The 24,081-nt window shown below is 48.9% G+C and overlaps 1 protein-coding gene across 4 annotated transcripts in view; it reads left to right on the forward strand.

Moving 5' to 3' along the window:
- ABCC1 (ATP binding cassette subfamily C member 1 (ABCC1 blood group)) overlaps positions 1-24,081 on the forward strand; it is a 134,731-nt gene that overhangs the window by 21,928 nt on the left and 88,722 nt on the right. For all 4 annotated transcript variants that reach the window (XR_006790789.3, XM_045875048.3, XM_054507526.2 and 1 more), the window contains exons 2-4: positions 16,553-16,729; positions 19,135-19,260; positions 23,577-23,714. Coding sequence is in view for 3 of the 4 variants with exons in the window: in XM_045875048.3 (XP_045731004.1) it covers positions 16,553-16,729; positions 19,135-19,260; positions 23,577-23,714 (441 nt within the window). In the remaining variant the exon portion in view is untranslated. The remainder of the gene's footprint in view (positions 1-16,552; positions 16,730-19,134; positions 19,261-23,576; positions 23,715-24,081) is intronic.

The following is a 24,081-nucleotide window of genomic DNA, read 5'->3' on the forward strand; positions in this document are numbered from 1 at the left end:
CTTAAGACCCTGAGATCATGACCTGAGCCGAAACCAGGAAGTCGGTTGTTCAACCGACTGAGCCAACCAGGCACCCCTTTATTTTTATTTTTTAAAGTGTATTTTTTTTTTTAAATAATCTCTACACCCAACGTGGGGCTCGAACTCAGGAAACCCTGGGGATCAAGAATTGCATGCTCCACTGACTGAGCCAGCCAGGTGCCCGAGTTCCGCTGTTTCAGATTGCACACGTAAATGAGAATACAGTATTTGTCTTTCTCTGGTTTATTTCACTTAGCATAAAGCTCTCACGGTCCATCCGTGTCGTCACACACGGCCGGATGCCCTTCTCTGTTAATGTCGGGATGATACTCTGTCGTGACCGTTCACAGCACATTTTCTTTATCCCTCCATCGGCCAGTGGGCGCTGAGGTGGTTTCTGTGTTTTCGCTGCTGCGGGATCGTGGGGGTGCCCGTCGCTCTCCAGGATCGGGATCCCGTTTATTTGATCCCATTTCCTTCCGATATACTTCATGATGTTTATGGACTGGATTCCCAGAGGGTTGACCGGGCCAGCATTTATCACCACTTTTATGATTCTCATTGTGTATCTCCGGGTTATCAAGCTTAACCCTCACCACCTTGTTTTCCGCCTGTGAGGCTTTAGTAGTGATGAAGTGAAGCTGTTGACCTTCAGGTCAGGCTTTCTGTGTTTTCTTCAGCTTGAGGAGTACTTTCTAAGGGGATTCCTTGCGTCATTGTTTGAAATAGCAAAAGATTGGCAGCAACCCAAGTAGTGGGCCTGGTAGGGGCCTGGGTAAATAGACTGGGTCCTGCCCATTCTGTGGGGGAGTGGGGATGCTTCTAGAAGAAGGTAACAAGTGAGGACAAGGCCGGCCCCCAAGATCCATTTTTTTTTTTTTAACTGAAAACATCAGGATACAGTTGTCGTATTTGGTATAAAACCTCTTGGGTAAAGAAAGGAAAAATAAGAGTATGTAGTTGTATTTGCTTAAAGAATTCTAGAAGGGTACTCAGGAAACTCAAATGTGGTTGGGTTTGTATACAGGACCAGGATGCATGGGACCCTGCAGAGGGTGGGGAGAGGGAGGCAAGAGTAACTTGTTACTATTTGACACACACACACAGAAATATACACATATATCTGTACACACACATATATTTAAATCAGAGTCCCATACTGCCTATGAAAATCAATTTAAAAAGAAGTTGATATTTTCTGTTATTCCCAGCGCCTGCCATTTAAAAAGTTTTTTTTTTTTTTTTTTTTTAAGATTTTATTTATTTATTTGACAGAGAGAGAGTGAGAGCACAAGCTGGGAGACGGAGAGGGAGAAGCAGGCTTTCTGCCGAGCGGGCAGCCCGATGCGGGGACCGATGTGGGGCTCGATCCCAGGACCCTGGGATCATGACCTGAGCCGAAGGCAGACGCTTAACCAGCTGAGCCACCCAGGCGCCCCTGCTCCTGCCATTTAATGGTATTTCCAGAGCACCTTCCCTGCAGAGGAGGAAGGGATTGTCCTTCGGAAAGTGCCCCGGGCGAGCAGAGCCCCTGGCGAGCAGAGCGGGTGCTTTGGGGGCTGTGTTAGTTCAGGGCTGGGCAAGGGCAGGATGAGGCGGGGACCGCGACCCGCCCAGGGGTACGGAGGCATGAAGGAGTGTCGGCTCAGCTCGGGCACAGCCAGCCCTGCCTCCTGCTGGCTCTGTCCATACCGCCTGCTGTATGCGATACCATGCACCCACTGCAGCTTGAAATGATAATATTTTGCATGTAACTCATGAAAATGTGGCAGGGACATAGGAAGAGGTGAATCTGGAAGTAATCCCAATAATAGCCGTGACATTTATTGAGCGCCTACTGTATGCTCCGGCCTGTACTTAATTGCGGGCCTATTTTCTTCGTTCCATTGGTATCTGCACTTTACAGCTGTGGAAACTGAGGCTCGGTTGCTTGCCCAGTGTCATGTCGGGAGGAGCTGAAACTCTGCCTGATAAGGGGCGTGTTTGGGGAGTATGGATTCTAAACTTGATGAGGGGAAGGACTCTGTTAAATGGGGTTTCTCAGCCCCAGCACTGTTGCTCTTTAGGGCTGAGCACCTCCCTGCTGTGGGGCTGTCCTTGCATTATGGGTGTTTGCAGCATCCCTGGCTTCTGCCCGCAAAAGGCCTAGAGCATAAGTTTTACCCCAGTAGTGACACCAGAAATGTCTCCAAACGTTGTCAGATGTTCCGTGCAGGAAAACTTGCGGAGGTGGATTTCCAGAGAACCACTCCATGGAAAAAATAAATCAGATGAAGGCATGAAATCCATGGTCCCCACATCACTCAGAGTGAAAGTTAAAAAAATGCCTGTAATGGCCTGTGAGTCCTTTATAGCTGTCCCTCCCTGCCCCTTGCCTTCCTCCCTGACTTCATTTCCCATTACTGTTGAGTCATACTGACCTCACTGTTGTTGCTGCAAAATGCCAGATGTGTTCCTACCACAGGACCTTTGCACTTGCTGTTTCCTGTGCTTTTTTCCCCCCCCCCAAATGGCCTTTTGGCCTACTCCCTGGTTTCTTTTTTTTTTTTTTTTTTTAAGATTTTTATTTATTTATTTATTTAACAGAGATAGAGAGCACAAGTAGGCAGAGCGGCAGACAGAGGGAGAAGGAGAAGCAGGCTCTCCGTCGAGCAGGGAGCCCGATGCGGGGCTCGATCCCAGGACCCTGGGATCATGACCCGAGCTGAAGGCAGCCACTTAACCGACTGAGCCACTCAGGCACCCCTACTCCCTGGTTTCTTAAATGTGTTACTGAAAGACACCTTCTCAGCAAGGTCTTCCCACTTCTCTGAGTCCTTTTCTTTTTTTGTTTTTTAATGTTTTACTTATTTACTTGAGAGAGAGAGACAGAGATACCTAGAGAGAGAAACGAGCTGGGAGGAGAGGGAGAAGCAGGCTCCCCGCTGAGCAGGGAGCCCAATGCGGGGCTTGATCCCAGGACTCTGGGATCATGACCTGAGCCGAAGGCAGACGCTTAACGACTGAGCCGCCCAGGCGCCCCTCTGAGTCCTTTTCTTATAACACACCTGCATACATACGCACACAGATATATGTGCATGTGTGTATATTTATACATACTGTGTATATATATATATATGTATTTTATATGTGTATATTTTTCCTTTTATCTTGTTTACTCTCTGTCTCCTCTTTTTTTTTTTTTTAAGATTTATTTATTTATTTATTTGAGAGAGTGAGAATGAGAGAGAGAGAGAGTACATGAGAGTGGGGAGGGCCAGAGGGAGAAGCAGGCTCCTCGCCAAGCAGGGAGCCTGATGCGGGACTTGATCCAGGGACTCCAGGATCATGACCTGAGCTGAAGGCAGTCGCTCAACCAACTGAGCCACCCAGGCGCTCTCTCTGTCTCCTCTTATAAGGCTGTCAGCTCCAGGAGGGCAGGCCCTTTGCCCTGCTGTTCACAGCTAGGTCCTCAGCAGCTGGAAGCAGTGCTCAGTAAATGGATGAACGCTGTCTGTCCTGTTTACTGCTGTGTCCCCAGATCTCTTCCTCTGGCTGCCACACGCCTGACCCCTCTCCGGTCCCTGGAATGGGACCACATGGAGGATTCTGTGAAGCTCCCGGGTCTGATAGAGGAGAGGAAGTGGCTGGGGACGAAATCTGCAAAAGTGGTCAGGGCCGGATGGAGACCATGAGGGCAGGTGTGTGCTTTGTAGGGCAGGGCCTGTCACGGGGAGAGTTGGGGTCAAGGCAGGTCAGAGCATGCTGTCTACTGCTGTTGACATTGGGACACCTGTGACAGGCAGCCATGGCTCTGTTTTCTGCTTGGCTGTCAGTCCTTTTAAGACAGGAGTCTTGGCTTGGCAGGTCACCCCCGTCCCTGTCTTGCTAAGATGTTCAATTTTGCACCTTGGGTGTCAGAGTTCAGTGAGGATTTGGGGCTCTTGCTTGTGCAGGGTCATGCCCTGCCTTCCTGGGGGCTGGGGGTAAGGTCTGGATGTGGCCCTTCCATCCCACCCCCCCCCCTTTAATATTTCTGGGCTTTATTCTTAGCTCTGATGACTCAGAGGCTGAGGACAGGCCGCAGCTCAGCCCAGGAGCAGGCAGGGGCCATGACGGCCCGCGTGATGCTGGCACCTATTGTCCTCCCTCCCCCGCCCCCCCAACACCACCATGGGCTGCACCGGCCTCCCGTGGTGTAGCCTGAGACCTCCCTGGCTGTCTCTGGCCTGTGCCTGGGAAAGCGGAGGCCCCATGCTGTCCCTGTCAACAGGATTAATGTCCACAAGCCCAGCAGGCCCCGACCCGACTGACCTGACTCCTGGCTTCCCCGTGCTCCTTTTCTCTGCTTGCTTCTGCTTTACAGCTCTCCCTTTGCCGGGTATCTCGCCTTGGGATCGGTTCTGAATAAGGCTCTGTAAGCGACCTGTCACCTCACCTCTGTGCCTCAAAGACGGGGCTCATTGCTTGGTTTGGCCCCGCAGATTTCCTTCTGTGCCTTTGCTGGGGCTCTGAAGCCGGCCTTTCTGGGTTTGACTCCAGGTCCCACCCATGTGCCTTCCAGCTAGTCTTTTTGCCCCTGTTTGCCTCTGTGTCCTTCTCTGTAACATGGGGATGGTGCAGCACCTGCCTCATAGGGCGTGGCTCTGATGACGAACAGAGCAGTGGGCGTTCAAGCAGGAGCATGGGCGCCTGGCTGGCTCAGTCGGTTAAGCGTCTGACTCTTGATCTCAGCTCAGGTCTTGATCTCAGGGTCGTGAGTTCAAGCCCCGTGTTGGGCTCCATGTTGGACATGGAGCCTACTTAAAAATAAATAAATAAATAAATAAAAAATAAAGCAGGAACACAGTGCCTGGCACACTGTTTGTGCTTTCTACGGGCTTCTGTCCTGTTAGTGCTCTGATCAGCCTGAGCTGCAGCTCCCATGGGTTCGCCCTGGCTTCGTGGCCAGCGTGCCCTGCACCTGCGCGGACCCCGGCCCATGCTGCCCAGAGCTGGTTAGGCATCTCCGAGCAAGCTAAGCCCTTGACCCTGCAGTCAAGGAGATGAAGGAGACCAGGACCGGAGAGGTTAGCTGATTTTCTGAAGGTCAAGGGGCAAAAGTGAGCCTTGGTGGCTGGATTCAAACTCAGGCCCTCTGACTCCAGGGTCCCTAGTTTTTGTTGCTCTTGCTTGTATTCATCTTATTTATTCTGTCCCTCCCCTCTGCATTTTTGGAAAGGTGCATACCCACACGGCATCTTCTCCTCCATGCCTTTGCCCCCGCTGCCCCTCTGCCTTGGACGCGCTTCCCCCCTGATCTTTGCTTGCCTGTCTCTCTCTGACACTTGTGCTCTGCTCTGCTGAAATGTCACCTTCCTGGACCCTCACCTTGCTACTTGCTGTCCCCACATCTTTCCCTTTCCTGTATAGTGAACACTGCTCTTCGCAGTTATGTGTCGTGACCTGTCTTTAGTGTGAGTCTCAAGGGGGCAGGACTGTGTCTGATTTATCCCCAAATCCCCTTGATTAGTCCAGAGCTTGGCACAGAGTAGGTACTCAATAAATACTCATTGTGTGATGGAGAGAGTGAATGAATGAATGAATGAATGAATGGAAGAAAGAAAGAAACCAACCAACCAACCCTGTGTTTTATTGATCATTTTCTTGGCCAGGAACTGAACCTGGAGCCTTTTGGGTCATGTCATTTAACCCTCCTGATTATTCTGTAATGGCTGGGTTCTAGAACTAGTCTCGTTTCACAGATAAACTGAGGCCTGGTGGAGCCACTGCTTTAGGGTGGTAGGGACAGTTTTTGCCTCCTGGGGGGATATTTGGCAATGTTTGGAGACACTTTTGATTGTCACAGCCAGCTGTGTATGCTGCTTGCAGGTTACGGACCTGAGTTTCTGTGAAATGGGTTTATAGCACCTGCCTCCTAGAGTTGTTTGAGGATTAAATGGGATATGTGCTTACTGGCATCTTTTGGACAGAGGTTAGGGACGCTGCTTAACATCCTCTGATGCACAGGATAGCCTCCTCAAATCAAAGAATTTTCTGGCCCCAAATACCAGTGGTGCTAAGGTTGAGAAACCCTGCTTTCAGGCACCGATCTGTGATGGAGTGGAAACTGGAACCTAGACCCTCCAGCCTTGTGTTCTTAACCATCCCCATGCACTGAGCACGTTGGGTAGGTGGGTGAGGGGTAGTTGTAGCATATTTCCATGTCTGGGTCAGAACGTTGCTTCTCCATTCTGCACAAATGAACTTGGACTCCCTAAGGCCTGAGGACGTTTAGTTGATGCCCTGCCTCAAAGAATGTCACCTTCCAAGCGGCCTCAGGCTGGGCAGTGAGGCTGTGGGCCTTGCAAATCCCCTAGAGTCGCAAGCACCTGGCTGAGAGGTGGTGCAGCCTGGGAGGTTAGGGCTCACTGTCAGACTCTCTGGGTTCAAAGTCTGGCTCTGCCTCCTTCCGGCTCTGTGACCCTCAGCAAGTTCCATAACCTCTCTGGGCCTCAGAGTCCCCTGGTCCGAAAAGGGAGAGTTCTAAGAGTCCTGATTTTGTAAGGGTTTGAATGGAATTGTGCTTGGAAAACACTTAGCACTGTGCCGGACATTTCAACTTTTGGGCGTCCGGTAAATATGTGCTTTCTCTTTGTTCCCAGCTCAGCATTTAGAAATGTCTACCCTTAAATTCCTGCTGTCACTGTTTATTTATTCAAAGCGTGAATTCCTTTTGTTATTATTAGTTTAGGGGTAATACATGCAGAGTGAAAAATCCAAACTGTGCTAAAGATAATAAAACAAAATGAATAGTGTCTTCTCAGCAGCTCCAGCTCTGCCCTCCCCGGAGATAGTCCCTGTTAGCTTTTTGCCTTTTTTTTTTTTTTTTTTAATCCTTCTAAGAAAATTTCCCTGCCTGTAGAAGCATCTGTATACCCTTTTATACTAATTTTAAATGGGAACAGTAGTAGATGCATGTGATTTTAAAAAAAGCAAACAGAACAACTGTCTAGGTATGCAGAGGCATCTACACTTGGATTCAAATTCCTGGCTACCCATGCTGCTTGCAGGTTATGTGACTCGGCCTCAGTTTCTGTTATCTGTAAAATGGGTTTCATTCTAGGGGCTGCCTCCCAGAGTTGTTAGTGAGGATTAAATGGGAGATAAGGCATGTAAAGTACTTAACTTGGTCCTGGCACAGGCCACTAAGAACCTTCATAAGCCCTCGGTCTTTTTGTTTCTGTTGATGGAGGAAGGTGCCATGTAATTGCTTCCCTGCAGGTCTTTGCTCGATCGTCATCCTGGCCCAGAGCTCTTTTCTGTAATAGCACCCAGACCCCACCATTATTCTCTGCCCGCCCCTCCCCCGCCCCCGTATTCTTCTTTAGGGCATTTGCTGTCATTGCACATGCATATAGCTGTTAATTTATCTATTTCGTATTTGCCTGTTTTAATAGAATGATCCTCTGAGAGTAGAAACTTGACCTCCAAATGTTACTGGAACACAGTAGTCTCCCGATACAGAATTGTCCACTGAGTGGTAGAAAGCTACCTGTCATGACTTACTGAGGCGATCATATTGGGGAAAGGACCTTCAGGCCCCAGTGGGATGCCAAGTTCAAAGGAGGTCCTTGTAACTAAATAGGTCAGAGCAACCCTCACTCCCAGATGCAAGTGACCCAGAGCCCTGGTTCAGATTTGTCATCGTGTACCCGGCTGCTGTTGGCCGTTTGCTTGCCCTCCCCTCTGGAGTCACCCCTCCTGTCCCGAGGTCAGCCCGTGGAGCCCTGGGCAGGGCTGTTTCCCACTAGAAGCTGTGTGGGCCAGGCCAGAGCAGCAGGCTGTGGGGGGGAAGCCCTGTGGGGCCCCCACTGAGGAGACACCCCGGCATATGGTGCTTCGGTGACTGGCCAATGGAGCTGAGAGGGCCAGTCAGCCTCAGGACCACTCCGTGTGGGGCTTGGCAGCCCTGGGGTGGCTTCTGGACCTGACCCAGCACAGGGCAGCGATGGAGAGCCATTGAATGGAGCTGAGGAGGGGGTGCCCCTGGCCTAGTCCCCAGAACCCGTGAATATGGGATGTTGCACAGCAGAGGGGAATGAAGATGGTAGATGGAAATAAGGCTACTACTCATAGTTGACCTTGAGATGGGAGGTGTCCTGGCTTATCTGGGTGGGCCCCCAAATCACGGGGGTCTTTGTCAGTGGAAGAAGGAGACACAAGAGCACAAATGAGGAGAGGTGGCAGCCTGACCAGCGCTGGTCTGATGCTCTCGGCTTTGAAGATGCCAGAAGGGGCCGTGATCTGAGGAATGTGGACGGCTTCTGGAAGCTGGAAGAGGCAAGGAAATGGGTCCTCCCTTAGAGTCTCCCGACAGAACGCAGCCCTGCCCACACCTTGATTGTAGCCCACCGAGACCCCTTTCAGATTCCTGACCCCTACCACTGTAGAATTCAACAAGTGTGTTACTTTAAGTCACCAAGTTGATGGTGATCTGTAACTGCAGTCATAGGCAATGAGTACAGGGAATGGGTTCTGAACTTGGTGATGATTGGAGGACTCACATTTTCTTCTTGGCCCAGATTTTTCATGGACACAGGCCCAGCTCCAGAAGGCCCAGTTCCTAGTCAGGCTTCCTATGTTTGAGTCCCAGCCTCATCACATACAAGCTGGGTGACCTCTGGCAGCTTATTTGTCTTCTATATTTCCGTTTCTTCATCTAACAAAGGAGCATCAACATAAAACCTCCCTTCTAGGTGGTCATGGAGGTTAAATGAATTGATTCACTTAAAACGCATAGAGGTAGTGCTGACACATAATTAGTGCTCAGTTAATGGTAGGTGGTATTGTTATCAGTAACAATATAAGATCACCATCTTGAGAGTATAATGGTATAAATTTCATTTATTTTTATTACTGAAGTAAGAATTAAGATTACTGCCAATAGTCCTTTATTGAGTGTGCGGGGGACCCTGTGTGTATGTAATTTTATTTAATCTTTGGAATAGCTCTAGGAGATAGGTGTTCTCAACCTTAGAGATGAGGTTCAGAGAGGTTAAGTAACTCGTCTAAGGTCACAGAGCAAAGAGAAGAAAACTGGGTCTGGGAGACAAGGGGATAGGTAGTCTTTTTGTGAGATGGGGTGGGGTGATGAGAAGAATAGAGAAAGGGGAGAACAGAAGGAAAGAAGTAGGCTCTAAAAAAGTCAGCTGAAGAGGTTGTATATAATAGTAATAATCAACATTTATATGGGTTTTTATGGTCCCCTGGGGAGAAGATGGTAGTAGCCCCATTTTGCTGGTGGGCTATTTGAACCTCAGAGAAGATCAGTGATTTACCCAGAAGTATGCTACTCATAATGGTATAAACCCTATTCATGCATGTCGAATTCTGAATCATATTATATAAAAGTTGACTCAGTGGATCGGAATTGTATCATTAGGATGCTTTGTATTGTGAGGGCAAATTCATTTTAAACTTGTGTAAACAATTGAGTGAATTTATTGGAGAGGTCCACTGGGAGGGAGGACTGCAGGTTAAGTTTGATCCAGCAGCACCTCCCTTCCCCCCTGTTGGTACCAAGTACCAGTTTCTTTCATCTCCACCTTTTATAATGTCCACTGCGTTCTCAACTCTCCACGGAGGTGACACTCCTTCCTTCCCCTCCCAACTTTTGGTGCTTCCCTTGTAAATAGCTGAGACCCCTGTAGATCCCACATCCTCACCCCGCATCACTGGGGACAAGAGAGTAGTGTCCTTGCTGTGATTGGGTTGATTTGGGTCAAGATGTCTTAGTTTCTGGTGCCTCGGTTTCCTCATCTGTGAAATGGGCATAGCAGCAGTGCCTCTCCTTGTGAGGACTGAGGGACATGCCTGGTACATTGGTGTTCGGAGTGTGCTGGTTGTCATTATTCTGCCCTGAGAGGGATGTGAGATGACAGCACTCAGTAGAAATGTTATGAACTCCCAGAGCATGGGCCAAGCAGCCTTGGACTTGTCCCTCCCCCCTCCCCATCCTCAAGCATCAGGGCTGAGGGTAGGGAGGGGAGACACATAAAAGGGTGGCGAAGCTGTCGAGGTGTCCTGTGAAGAGAAGCCTGGGTTGGGGGAGCCAGCGATGCACTTTCTATGTCGAGATTTTCTCGGGCCGGGTTCCCCATGGTGTGCTGCCTGGATCAGCGCTGGTGACTGTTTTCTGGACTCGCTTCTCCCAGGGTTGAATTTTGTCACCAGTATTGGGCCGATGGGAGAGAGCCTGATTTCTGAAGCTCCTGGATCCGGAGCTGCTGGAAGGAAGAGCAGGGTAGCTGTCCGCCCCGGGGTCGCAAGCAGCAAGCAGCCAGCAGACTCTCCATGAATTATCACCCTTCCTTAAGCCTTCCAGTGGCCCTCTGCATTTGGTGTTTCCTGCGCAGACCCTAAACAGCGATGGGTCACACTGCTGGTCTCCAGGGGTGGCCAAGGGGATCTCTCTGCACAGAAGATTCCTTAGGGTCCCAGCCAGTGAGGGACACACTAGAGGCCCGGATGCTATTGTCTTCACTCCGGTGACAGTGGTCAGGGCCGCCATTGGCTGGCTGAGGCAGGGTGAGGGCAGGTGGCATGCTGGCTGCCTCCTGCAGCCATGAAATTTCACGTTCACAAGCGGATTTCCCCTTTCCACATACCCGCCGCCTCCTCCCCCTGCTCCTCCCTCCCGGCTCTCCCTCTGGGCCAGGGCGGGCCTGTGGCTTGGAGCAGGAAGCTGCCTTCTGAAGGGCTGGCTCCTGCCTTCGCTGAGCTGAGCGTTTCTTCGGCCTCTCTGTGCCAGGAGTTGCGTGTCCTTAGATGCTCTCCGGTTTCCTCTTGCTTACTTCCTAACTCGCGCCTTTGCCTATCCTCTGAGCCTCCCAAGTCTGGGCCACGCTGGTGGCAGTGGTGGGGATCATGGTGAATTCTTGGCGTCAGCTGCTAAAGTCACCCCTTGTCTCTAGAGCGTGCCGGTCCTGTGCGAAGCATCTCTCACGCACTGTGCCGTTTGCTACTGGCCGCAGCCCCTCCAGGCCCTTGGTTTACCAGACCACTTTACTGGGGAGGAGACTGAGCTTGGAGAAGTGAAGTGACCTGCACAGGTTTACACGAGGTCAGGGTGGAATTTCAGTCCGCCTCTACCTGACCTGGAAGCCCAGGCTCATAGCCAGGTTCTACCTGGATGGATTGTTCCTTTTTTTAAAGATTTTATTTAATTGTTTGATAGAGAGTGCACGGGTGGGGGTAGAAGCAGACTCCCGACTGAGCATGGAGCCCAACGTGAGGCTTGACCCCGGGACCCTGGGATTATGACTTGAGCTGAAGGCAGATGCTTAACGATTGAGCCACCCAGGTGCCCTGGATTGTTATTTTTTTAAAAGCAAAGTAGGAAATAATGTTGGGGAGGGGAAGCGAGGCAAGAGGAGGCATGGCATGAGCCAATTACTCAATAACTTTTGGGTACCTGCCAGGTGAAGAGGCTAGGAGTCAAGAGTAAGTACACATGGTCCTAGCACTGAGGTCCTTGCATGGTCCTTGTAGGACAGAGGTAGTGACAAGTAAGAAAACCATCGCAAAGATTGGGGGGTGGGCCTGATGATTTGGGGAGTGGGGAGGAAAGCTTCCTAAAGGAGATACCCAAGTTGGGTTTTGAAGGATGTATAGGAGTTTGTTATAGTGGAAAGACATTGCAGGGAGAGCATCTAGGAAGAGGTATCCCAAAGAACCATTCATTTGACCGGCAGCTAGGGAGTGCCTTGAAAGCAGGGACCATGGCCCTCCCGAATCTCCAGTGCCTTGAACAATGCCTGACACATGCGTGGTAAATGCCTCATTGAGTGAATGCCTGAGTTGACACACTGGGGAACAGGGTGGGAGAAACTGTAGGAGAAACAGACGGGGCTCAGACGTGGAAGACCTCATGAAGCACAGCAAGCATCAGCTTTTGAAGGCAATAGGGAGCCATCCGAGGTTGTTACCCAGAGGAGAGAGGACAGTCTGATCTGTCCCATTTCTTAACACAGATATTTAAGTCTGTGAATATTCTTCTGAGCAGGAAAATCTTACTGCTTTTAGATCTTCCATTTCCCTCATTATAACGGGAAAAGAAATTCAAACTACAGTGAGATATTTTCTACTACCACGTCTGCAGAGATCAAAAAGCTTGTGATACATGGTGTTTGGGAAGGAGTCACCCTTGTTCCTTTTAGGTAGAGTATAAACTCATACCCCCTTGGAGGGCAGTGTCTAAATTTTAGATGCATGCACCTTTTGTCCCAGCAGGTTCGCTTCTAGAAAGTGATCTTATAAGTATGCTTGCGTGTGTGTGAAATGAAGCACTTACCGGATTATCAGTTCACTGCTGTATTATTTGTCTGTTAGAGCAACCCAGTGTCCTTGTCAGCAGGAGGCGGGTCAAATACAGTCAGGTCCATCATACAGTGGAATAGCAAGTACCTGGAGCAAAGAATGAGGAAACCCTTCCTTTGCAGTACAGGATAACCTTTAAGGCCTGTTATTAGAGAGTTATAAGAGAAAAAAGCTGGGTACCCTGATGGCTCAGTTGATAGAGCACGTGACTCTTGATCTCGGGGTTGTGAGTTCGAGCCCCCGGCTCGGTGTAGAGATTATGTAAGTAAATAAATAAACTAAAAAGGAAAACTTAAGAGAAAAAGCAAGGTACAGAACAGTGTGAGGAGTATGCTTCCTTCCATTTGATAACAGAAAATACATATATATATATATACATATATATATATACACACACACACACGCATAAAATATTTTCTGGAACGACACACAAGAAACCAGTAATGGGTGCTTCTAGAGACAGGACCCTGGGGGGTTAGGGACTGGGATGGGAAGATGGCTTGTCACTTTTACCTTTATTCAAAAGAAATACAATTAAGTTCTCAAGAATAAAACATATCTCTGTTACTGAAAAAATCGGTTTCTAATATTAAAAAAAAAGCAAGGTACAGAACGGACTATGTATTGTACTTGTTAGGGAAACAAAATTGATAACACTTTATCTGGAAGGTATTTGGAAGAATACACAAGATGTTAGTAACAGTAGTTTTGCCTTGGGGGTGCGATGGGGGGTTGCAAATTCATAGAGGGAGTCTTCTTTTTCACTGTATGTATGCCATTTTGTGTAGTTTGAAAAAATTTTAACACATAAAAGTTATGACCTATTAAAAGTAGATTAATAGAAACATGGATGAATGAATGCCTGGTTGGTTCGGTACATGGGTGGGTAGATGTATGGATGGGTTGGTGCATGGGCAGGTAGATGGATGGATGGATGAGTTGGTGCATGGGTGGGTAGATGGATGGATGAGTTGGTGCGTGGGTGGGTAGATGCACAGATGCATGGATGCATGGGAAGAGAGTGGGTGGATAGATAGATGGGTAGATGATGGATGGGTGGGTGGGTGGGTAGATATATATCTATGGACGCACATGTGGATGTCCAGATAAGTGAGATAACTTTGGCTGTAGTGGGGGAGGACTGAGTGGGGCCAGGAGGGCTGGAAGCAGGGGATGGTTAGGAAATTATTGTAGTAGTCCAGGCAAGGAATGACTGGGGCAAGGATTAGGTTATAGAAATGTCTCACACATGGGGGCGCCTGGGTGGCTCAGTCGTTAAGCGTCTGCCTTCGGCTCAGGTCATGGTCCCAGGTTCCTGGGATTGAGCCCTACATCGGGCTCCCTGCTCCACAGGAAGCCTGCTTCTCCCTCTCCCACTCTCCCTGCTTGTGTTCCCTCTCTCACTGTGTCTCTCTCTGTCAAGTAAATAAAATCTTTAAAAAAAAAAAAAAAAAAAGAAAAAAAAGAAATGTCTCACACATGAACCAGGCTTCTGGTATACATAACTGCATATACTAAGGCCCAGCATTGTTTTTACTAGAAGGGCAAATTCCTTTGGAATGAGCTTTTTCTGGCAACTTCTCAGAAATGGTTCTGTGTATAATTAACCACCAACAGTTTAATCCCCTTTTCCACCATCACCTTAAGAATTACAAGTGATGTGAAAGCAGTTAAAATAATCAGTCTTTGATATAAACCACACTTATTTACAAGACTGTCTTCCAAATGTCCAAATCCACAGAGGCATAACCTTTGTCCTTTTTTAGGGTTTCTTTGTGTCTAGAAGTTTCCTAGCTAATCCCTTTGTGTGCGTTGACCTTTTAAAGTTTATTTTTCAATGATTTCCTGTTCTTGGTTCTGGAGAAATAACTGTTTATATCACAGAATAATTACACCTCTGAAGAACCAGTTTAGGTACCTGGTTAAGACCTAGAGCTTGCTCGCTCGCTCTTTTTAAAAGTCAAATCCTTTCTTTTCTAAACATCTTAATAACCGTTTGGAAGCGTACACTTCAGGAGTGTTAAATATACTCACATTGTTGTGCATAACTAGGTCTGTTTTCTGAGAAGCTCAGAGCATGTATTTTGATCAGATTGTCAAATGTGTTTTTTAAGTGAAATGATCTTTTTGTTCCCATTACCTGCTTATCTTCAACGGTCTTGAATGTGGCTTGAACGCTTGATACAGAGCGGTAAGGTTCCAGGTTCCTTGGAGTTCCTTGGTGGTCTCACTTAACCTGATTCTGGGGCGGCTGTAGGGATCAGACATAGCTGGAGCTTTCTAGAAGGCTCACCCACTAGTGATGGGGAAAAAATGCTAGGAGGGAGGTAGGCTGCATGGGGCCTGGGGCCAGCTTGAAGCATGTGGGCCTTGTCCTGAGAGGTGTTGCTCCCCAGCCCCTGCTGATGGTTGTGAAGCAGGAATTTGGGTCCGGTGCCGTCAGATTTTTCTTATTTTCTTTCTTTCTTTTTTTTTTTTTTTTTTTAAGATTTTATTTATTTTTTAGAGAGCGAGCGAGAGAGAAACAGCACGAGAGGGGAGAGGGTCAGAGGGAGAAGCAGGCTCCCCACTGAACGGGGAGCCTGATACGGAACTCGATCCCAGAACTCTGGGATCATGACCTGAGCCGAAGGCAGACGCCCAACCATCTGAGCCACCCAGGCGCCCTTTTCTAATTTTCTTTTAAAGATTTTATTTGTCAGAGAGAGAGAGAGCGAGCGTGCGAGCGTGCACGCACAAGCAGGGGGAGCGGCAGAGGGAGAAGCAGGCTCCCCGATGCGGAACTCGATCCCAGGACTCTGGGATCATGACCTGAGCCGGAGGCAGACGCTTCACCGACTGAGCCACCCAGGCACCCCACATTTTCTAATTTTCTAAGAAAAGCCAGATCTAAACTTTTATATGAAATTTTCTGATTTTAAATGCTGGCAGCGAACCTCAGATTTTTTTTTTTTTAAAGTGTGCTGAACCAGCAGCATTAACAACAAACCAGCTGTGAGCCAAATTGGCCCCGGGGTGGGGGGGGGGGGGGGCACTTGTGTCATATCTCTGACCTTATCTGACCCAGTCATGGTGGAAATAGTCAATTAAAACCATAAGATAGGGTAATAACTTTTCCAAAGTTGTAGAACTGGTCAGTGGTCATTCACTTCTCTGTTTACAGAAGTCCTAAACGTTGGCTGTCGTTTATTCTTGGGCCGATATACCCGATCTATTTATTATGTCTCTGCTTATCTATCTGGCCCGTTTCTAGTGAAACACGTGCGGGTTCTTTAAAAAGCACTTCAAACAAATTTTGTTTCTTTTTTTTTTTTTTTTAAAGATTTTATTTATTTATTCATGAGAGACAGAGAGAGAGAGAGAGAGAGGCAGAGGGAGAAGCAGGCTCCCAAGGAGCAGGGAGCCCGATGTGGGACTCGATCCCAGGACCCTGGGATCATGACCTGAGCCGAAGGCAGACGCTTAACCATCTGAGCCACCCAGGCGCCCACAAATTTTGTTTCTGAGGCTGGGTAACTTAGTGGGTCACCGTAGGGACTTCAGAACCAAATTGGCTGAGTTCGATTTGAGCTCCAGATCTTACCTGCTGTGTGATCCTGGAACAAATCACCAAACCTCTCTGTGCCTTTGCTTACCCTTCTGAAAAAGGGCTGATGAAGTACTGACAGAATTAAGGGGGATAATGCAGAGGAAGCACTTAGAATAGAACCTAGCACAGAGGACTACAATTTGGTTGTTATCCATGATGCTGAGGCTGCTAATGGTGGTAATGGCCGTGACCATGATGGTGGTGGTGGTGCTGATGGTGGTGATGGGGGCGAACAAGAAGACTTTCTGAAGTCCTCAGGTGACAAGATGGTAAAGTAGAATGATGCATAACGACGAAAGGACTCTTCCGTTGACAGGGGAATACCCTTCTGGGTTTCTTCAATGGCAGACGCCGTCTTTTGTGCAACAGTGGAACTTGCCCCAGGTCCCAGGACTTAGCTGTTCTGTGAGACAAGACCTACCTTCGTGTCTTATTTTTGTTTCATAGTCTTTCTGGTTCCTGATCTTTCCAGTTTGCACGTTCTACCCGAGAGGGCCTCGGGTGTAGGGTCCTGTCTATTTTCTTGCACGGTTTTGATCTCCACACAGACGCCTGTCCCTCCTTGGTGCGGCCCCTTGACCCTGTATCTGTTTCTCTCCTCAGGCGTGGGACATCACGTGGAACACCAGCAACCCCGACTTCACCAAGTGCTTTCAGAACACGTTCCTCGTGTGGGTGCCTTGTTCTTACCTCTGGGTCTGCTTTCCCTTCTACTTCCTCTATCTCTCACGCCATGACCGGGGCTACATTCAGATGACCTATCTCAACAAAACCAAAACTGTAAGTCACTTAGGATTTCCTCGTGGTGGGGGAGGCGGGGTGTGCTTGGGTTTGGGACCGGTGGTTGGTGAAGACCGACATGTTTCTTCTAACCAGCCGAGTTCCTTTTTCTAGAAGGCAGACATGACGTCGTGGTTGAAGGCTGAGGCTCTGGTTTTAGACGTGGGTGCAAATGCGGGCTGTGCCTCTTCCTAGCTGTATGACCTTGAACATATGTTCTGACCTCCCTGAGCCCTTGATTCCCCATCATTACAGTGAGCATGCGAGGCTCGACCTTGAGAGATTATCAGGGGATAATCAGGAGGTCTTCCTACCTGGCCCGAGGCTATCCTTTTTATTTCCCAAAAAAAAAAAAAAAAAAAAAAGTTTTTACCTTGAAACAATTTCAAACTGTGGAACAGTGGCAAGGAGGATCCCAGGAAATCCCCCCAGCGCTGAATACCCGTTACTCACCAAGTTCTAACATTTTGCCACACTTTTTTATGATTGGCTCTTCCTTTCTCCGTACACACCTGATCTATTTTTTCTGAATCATTTGAGAACCGGTAGCATCCGTGTTATCTTTACTCGTTGGTTCTTCCAGCGTGTCTTTTCTCAAAACAGGGTCATTTTCTTATGTAACAACAGTACAGTTACTAAATTCAGGCAATTTAATGTGGACACAATACTTTTTAAAAAATCTGTCCATATTTCAATTTTGTCACTTGTCCCAATCCTGTCCTTTCTAGAACTACTCCCCCAATCCCATTCAAGATCCAGTCTAGATTCATGCATTGCTTTTATTTTTCATTTTTAAAAAAGATTTTGTTTATTTATTTATTTGAGAGAGAGAGAGAGAGTGAGTGAGCGGGAGGGAGAGGGAGAGAGAGAATCTGAAGCAGACTTCATGCTGCGTGTGGAGCCCAACGTGGGGCTCCATCTCACCACCCTGAGATCATGACCTGAGCCTGAACCAAGAGTCAGACTCTTAACCCGATGGAGCCACGCGGGTGTCCCTCATGTGGTGTCTTTAGTCCTGGTGTCTCTTGGGAGACTTTAATCTGGAAGAACACCTCACCTTCCTTTGACACTGATGGATTGGAAGAACAGGGACCAGTTGTTTGGAAGGGAGTTGCTCAGCTCGAGCCTGCATGATGTGTCCTCATGATGTGGGTAACGCATGTCCAGCTGGAAAACCACGGAGGAGGTGGTGTCCCTTGGGGGTATTACACCTAGGGTCATGTGGTGTTCATCCACCCCGGATTGAGGGCGTTCATTTTGATCGCTAGTCAAAGTGTTGCCTGGTATGTCCACTGTACAGGGACCGTGTCTCCCCTTCAAGAATAAGCTTTCTCAGGGAAGACATGTGGAGAACAGTTGCATGTCACACTCGTCATTCTACTCGCTCTTCTCCACTTAGCAAGTATCTCACTTCATTTTTAAAGCCATGTTTCCCAAGACTTAGTTCCCCCAAAACAGGAGAACTTGAGTGTTTTTACTGAAGCTTTGCCTACAGTACCCCCATCCAAACATGTCTCGTTCATACCACACCAAATGCTATCCATTTCCCTATGCTATCCAGATTTAATGTCTTCCTCTCAGACCTTTGGGAGCACTTTGTACTTTTTTGGGGGGAGAAACATCTCCCTTTAAAATGTAAAACAGATTTTACAAACAAACAAACAAACAAAAAGCCTTGCTCAGAAAGCCTCCAGTAGCTTTTCACCATGGGGAATAAAATCCTCACCCACTGTGGCCCAGCCTGATCTGGTCCCAGGCTCCTCCTCAGCTCTCTACCATACTCATCGCTCCTTCTACAGCAACCATAAACCTGTCACACATGTTCCCTACCCCAGGGCCTTTGCACTTCCTGTTCCTTGGAACTGAATTGTTCTTTCCCTCAAATATCCACATTTGGCTCCTTACCTGTATGTCACCTGATTGCAAGGGCCCTCCCTGACCACCCTGTGTTACCTGTTTTCTTTTTCCTCCTGTCACTTATCACTCTCTGGCATTATGTGTTTTTCAGTCTGTTTCTTGCCCATTTTGTCCCCCACTAGAATGTCCGCTCCACAAAGGCAGGGACTTTTGTCTGTTTCGTTCACTGTCGTATCCTTGGCACTTTGAAAAGAATGTGGCCATTAGTAGGTACCCAGTGAATGTTGTTGAATGAATGCTTACTGTGTGAGGTGCCTTATACAAGTGTCCAGTGTAGCAGGTGGAGGTAAGCTGTAGACCAAGCTCTTGAATTTTCCGGGGATGGGAAGACCAGGGACCGACCAAACCGTCATGCCCTGGGTGCATGGTTACAGGCTAGTGTAGTTGAGGGATTGGCTGGTCCCTCCAAGGCTGAGCTTTTTGCAGGGGTCTGCTGGGGGAAGTTCCAGTGCCATCTCTTGTAAGACATATATGTCCTTTTCTTCCAGGCCTTGGGATTTTTGCTGTGGATCGTCTGCTGGGCAGACCTCTTCTACTCTTTCTGGGAAAGAAGTTGGGGCAAATTCCTGGCCCCAGTGTTTCTGGTCAGCCCAACCCTCTTGGGCATCACCATGGTAAGTAGGAGCTAGCTATCCACCAGGCACCGTGGAGGCCAAAATTAGTGGCCAGCGTGTAGAAATGAGAACATCTCACAATAAAAATCCAGAACTCTGGCTTTTCTTGAAAAATTCAAAGATGGCAACCCCAGCCTCATAGTCTTCTGGAGCAACAGTCAGCCAGAGCCGAGAGATGAGTGCAGCCTTTAAATGGGGTATGTGCCGTGCACTTGGCCGCAGTCTTCCCTGTGCCCTGTTGCCCTCCTTTGCCACTGAGGCTGATGGTGGGCACCACCTTTGTTGTCTCGGCTGTGTTCTGTTTTCCTACTGGCTGGCTCAGCCGTTTATATTAATTGTCTGGGACCTAAAGCCCTCTTGAGCTTTCAGCCTCTGGCTTAAGGGCTGGGATGCCAAGCTGAATAGGAAACTATCCTGCCCCACAGGGGTCCATTATTGTGTGGGAAACACAGCCAGGGTAACAGCTTTCTTACAGCTTAAGTCCTTAATGTGTGCCTGGCACCATTCTTGGTGATTTACATGTCTTGAAATTAGAAATTAGAATTCATCTATTCTCAGAACAACCTTGTCCCCCTTTGGCAGGGGAGGTGACTAAGGCATAGAGGCATCAAATGTCCTCAGGGTCATACAGCTAATACATAGCTGAGCGGGGGGTGGTCGCTGCAGAGGCCATGGTTTTAGCGCCCGCATGCCACAGTGATGTGCTCTGAATTAAGGGCCCTTCCTGCATATGCACCCCATACCTTGGTTCTCGGAGAAACCTGGAAAGTTCTCAGTGAGCCTAGCCCTTGCATGTTGGAGAATGAGGAGGGAAGCAGGTTTGGGGCAGGATGTTTTGAGCTGGGAGAGCAGTGTGTCCAAGGAAGGGTTAGAGGCTGGGGATGAAGGAGTGGTCATCTGTGAAGTAGGAATGTGGAGTGGGGCTTCAGGGGGTGGACAGCAGAGGTGACAGAAGATGGGAAAGGAAAGGCAAGTTGGAACCAGAGTATGGAGGGCTGTGGATCTTTTTTTTTTTTTTTTTTTTTAAGATTTTATTTGAGAGAGAGAGAACATAAGCAGGGGGAGTGGGAGAGGGAGAAGCAGGCTCCCTGCTGAGCAAGGAGCCCAATGTGGGGCTCAATCCCAAGACTCTGGGATCATGACCTGAGCCAAAGGTAACTGCTTAACCGACTGAGCTGTCCAGGTGTCCTGTGGGCCATGAATCTTTATTATACTTGTTAACAGTCCTGATCCCTTTACATATTAACTCATTTGGGGATTTTTGCTCATTATCCCTATGTTCATAGATAAGCATGTTGAGATACAGAGAAATGAAGGAACTGACCCAAGGTCACACAGCCAGTAAGTGGCAGAACCGGCTTCACACCCCAGGGTCTGCTCCACCGTTTGTGGGGTTCTTTGCCAAAACCTGGCTCTCCCTGTGGGCTTTGTTCACCTCTGTGTCCCCATAGCCGGGCACCATGCCTCGCATGTAATAAGCACTCCATAAATGTGTCGAGGGAGTTGGCAAATGAAGAGCTTGATTTTGCTGGCCTGAAATTTGGGCAAGAAGGTGAAAAGGTGGACTGGGTTTGGCTGGATTGGCTCGTGATTCCTAAATTTTCCCTCTTCCTGGTCTTCTGATTCTTCATTCATGAGTATGTCTGTGATGCTGGCGACATGGGTGTGATGGGCTGAGGGTCACTGGGCTTTATGCCATTTGAGGCTCTGAGCTAGCTAAGAGGTGAACTGGCCTGTGAGTGCCTCAGTGTCTCTCTTCCCCTGTGGGCTCCGTGACGGAGTGAAGGATCGACCCTGCTGTTTGTGCTACAGTGACATTCTCTCCACACCCCCGGGGGCAGGGGTATACAGGCACCAGGGCTATGGGATGAGAGCAGCCAGCAGATTGCCAGGAATTAGAGATAAGATAGACACGGTTCCTGCCCTCACGGAGCATATGTCCAGTTGTGCAAACAAATAACGAACGATTCCCCCAAAAGGCACAAAGTGTCATGGGGTGAAGTTTGGCGAATGTTTTTGGCCTGGGGGCTAAGGAAGAAGGGGTGATGGAGCTGAGGCTAAACGATGAGCACGATGTTAAAAAATTGAAGAGGCTGGGGACAGAGGACTGTCCAACTGGAGAGAATAGCACGTACAAAAGTCCTGGGGTCAGAGGGAGAAATGGGGGGGGTGGCCTGTGTGGCTGAGGGAGTAAGGAGGGGAGCGGGGACGGCAAGAAGGGCAGAGGCCTGACCCCGTAGGACCTTGAGCTTCAGGGTGAGTGGGTTTTGTTTTGCATTCCCAAACGTGGGTTCTAAAACTTTTTCTGTGCCATGGGCCCCTTTCTCCTTTGCCAGTCAGGTCTGAGGATCATGCTCCTAACATAAATACAAAGGATCGCAAAGGAAACCCAGCATACACACATGTATGAAGATTTTGTGATGACATCCGTGTTTTTACTTAAGGTGTAATTTAGATATGGTAAAATTCACTTTTTTTAAAAAAAGATAAGTTCATGAGTTGTGATAAACCCACACTGTCATGTAACTACCAGCTCCACAGTTGAGATCCAGAACAGTCCCATCCCCCTAAAAAGTTGCCTCGTGCTGCCCCCGCTTTGTGGTCAGCCCCTCCCTCCACACCCCCATCCCCTGGCAACCGTGGGTGTGTTTTCTGTCCCTATCACTTTGCCTTTTCCAGAATGTCATGTGAATGGCACCATGCTGGCTGGGGCTGGGTGAGGCTAACTTCTCAGACCTGCAGTTCAGCCGCCTTGTGTGTGTCCAGAGATGTTTCGTTTGTTTGTTTTTAAGTTGCTCTGTGGGTTTGATGGCATGGTTTCACCACACAGTGTTTATCCATTGTTCAGGTGCAGGGCCCTGGGTTTGGAAAACCAACTGTATTTAAACACAGTTAGCAAAAGGTTAAAAAAAACAAGGGAAACATATATGTGCACTTCAAATCAAGATCTACCAGCGGGTAGGAATGCTTCTGAATTTCCAAGTTGTGATGAGCATACGTGATCATGGGAGACACCTTCACCTATATATTTTCAGATACAATTTCTAATGGTGACAGGGCCCCAAGTACTGCTAATGCTGTGCAGTTTATTGCCTTCACTCAGTGACCGGTGGTGCTGATTTGAGCGAAAGCGAAGATGTAATTGTTCTCCCGTCCAAGTTCACGGACCTCTGGGTTCTAGCCGCAGCCTGTCCTTGGACCCCAGGTTAAAACAGGGAGACGTTTGGAGCAAGGGTGTGGCATGCCTGGCTCTGTGTATTGAAAAGCCGACTGTAGCCTGTGAGTGGAGAACAGATTGTATTATTGGGGCAAGAGGGGAAGCTGGGAGGCCAGTGGGGGGCCCATGGGGTCACGCAGTGCGAGGGGAGGGGGCTGGGGCCAGGGGGAGTGGTGGGTAAACTGAGGATCAGTCCTGGTGGCAGGGCCAGTGCGAGCTGCTGATGGATTAAATGTGCAGAGTGAGGGAAATAGGGGTCCCCCCAAGGAGGATGGATGAGGACAGACGGGTGGATATGCTTCTGGGGAGTAAGGGCAGGTACCGTGGGTGACCTTTAGCTCCTCAGAAGTCTGGCTCATGACCGGCTTTGGGGATGGGCCTTGGGAGGCCAGCTCTGCTTGTCCGGGGAGTGACCGTGACCTTTCTCCTTCTTTGTCTTTCTTTCTCCTCCTTCTCACTTATTTTCTCTCCCTGATCGTTAAGTCATGTGCGAAATGGAGTGAGAGCCTAACGTATCAGGAATAAAAGAAAATCCCAACCTCCCCCACCCACCGTCATTCTAATAAAGTTCCCTGCAGATGAGATGTATAAATGTAGGCAGATGACAGAACCTTCATCTCCTTATGAAAGAGACCAGTCTTCACTGTTGCCCAGAGGAGAATATAGTTAGTCTCTGTCAGGGCTGGGAGTACCTGTAAATGAGGGGTCGGTCCACTGCCTGTTTTTGTAAATAAAGTTTTATTGGCACTCAGCGATGCCCATTCATTCAGGAAAAAGTGTGCCTCTCTCTTGTAAACTGAGTTTCCCTCCGACTCTGCCATCCTGTCCCACATCTATACACAGTCTCCTTAAATTCCCACCACTTCCACGTTACATGCTGTAGTTAGAGGCATCGGAGGCTCAGAAGAGGTCAGTGGCTTGTCCAGGGTCACCCAGCAAGGCAAGAGCAGGGCTGGCACTGGAGCTGGGTCCTCCCCAGGCTGTTTTTTGGCACCACTGAGCTGAGGGCAGCCCTACTCCAGGCCTAACATCTGCCAGGACTGTGGGGGCCTGGGGCCTGGTCTTCTGACAAATCCTGTTGTATGCTTCTCTCTCGCAGTTGCTTGCTACCTTTTTGATTCAGCTCGAGAGAAGGAAGGGAGTCCAGTCCTCGGGGATCATGCTCACTTTCTGGCTTCTAGCCCTACTGTGTGCCCTTGCCATCTTGCGATCCAAAATCATGACTGCCTTAAAAGAGGTAAGTGGTGGCCTTATTCCACATCTTCCCGCAGCGGCCCCTTGGCAGGGATGCTTGCTCCTTCCAGCTTATGTCGCCATGGGAACCAGAGGATGGGTGCTACCCGGGCCCAGCTTCTTAACCAGGGATTTCCCTAGCTCATCCAGCCTTTGTTCTAGAGCCTTCTTTCCTTAGGGCCCCACTTAGTTATGTAGCTTCAGGGGCCAGGGATGGGAGCCACAGGCAAATGCACATCACCCTCTAAGCCTCTCTCGGTAGTAAACAGCAAGGCAATTCAGCTCTAGTTACCGTCAGTCTGGAACAGAGCTGAGTGGGGAGTGGTGTTTGCAGAGCGGCTGCCCCCCTGCGGGGCCCGATACCTGTCCCC

Source organism: Mirounga angustirostris, unplaced genomic scaffold (assembly GCF_029215605.1).
Source record: "Mirounga angustirostris isolate CCGP_5_RB_7025 unplaced genomic scaffold, mMirAng1.0.hap1 SCAF_5, whole genome shotgun sequence".
Taxonomy (NCBI): Eukaryota; Metazoa; Chordata; class Mammalia; order Carnivora; family Phocidae; genus Mirounga; species Mirounga angustirostris.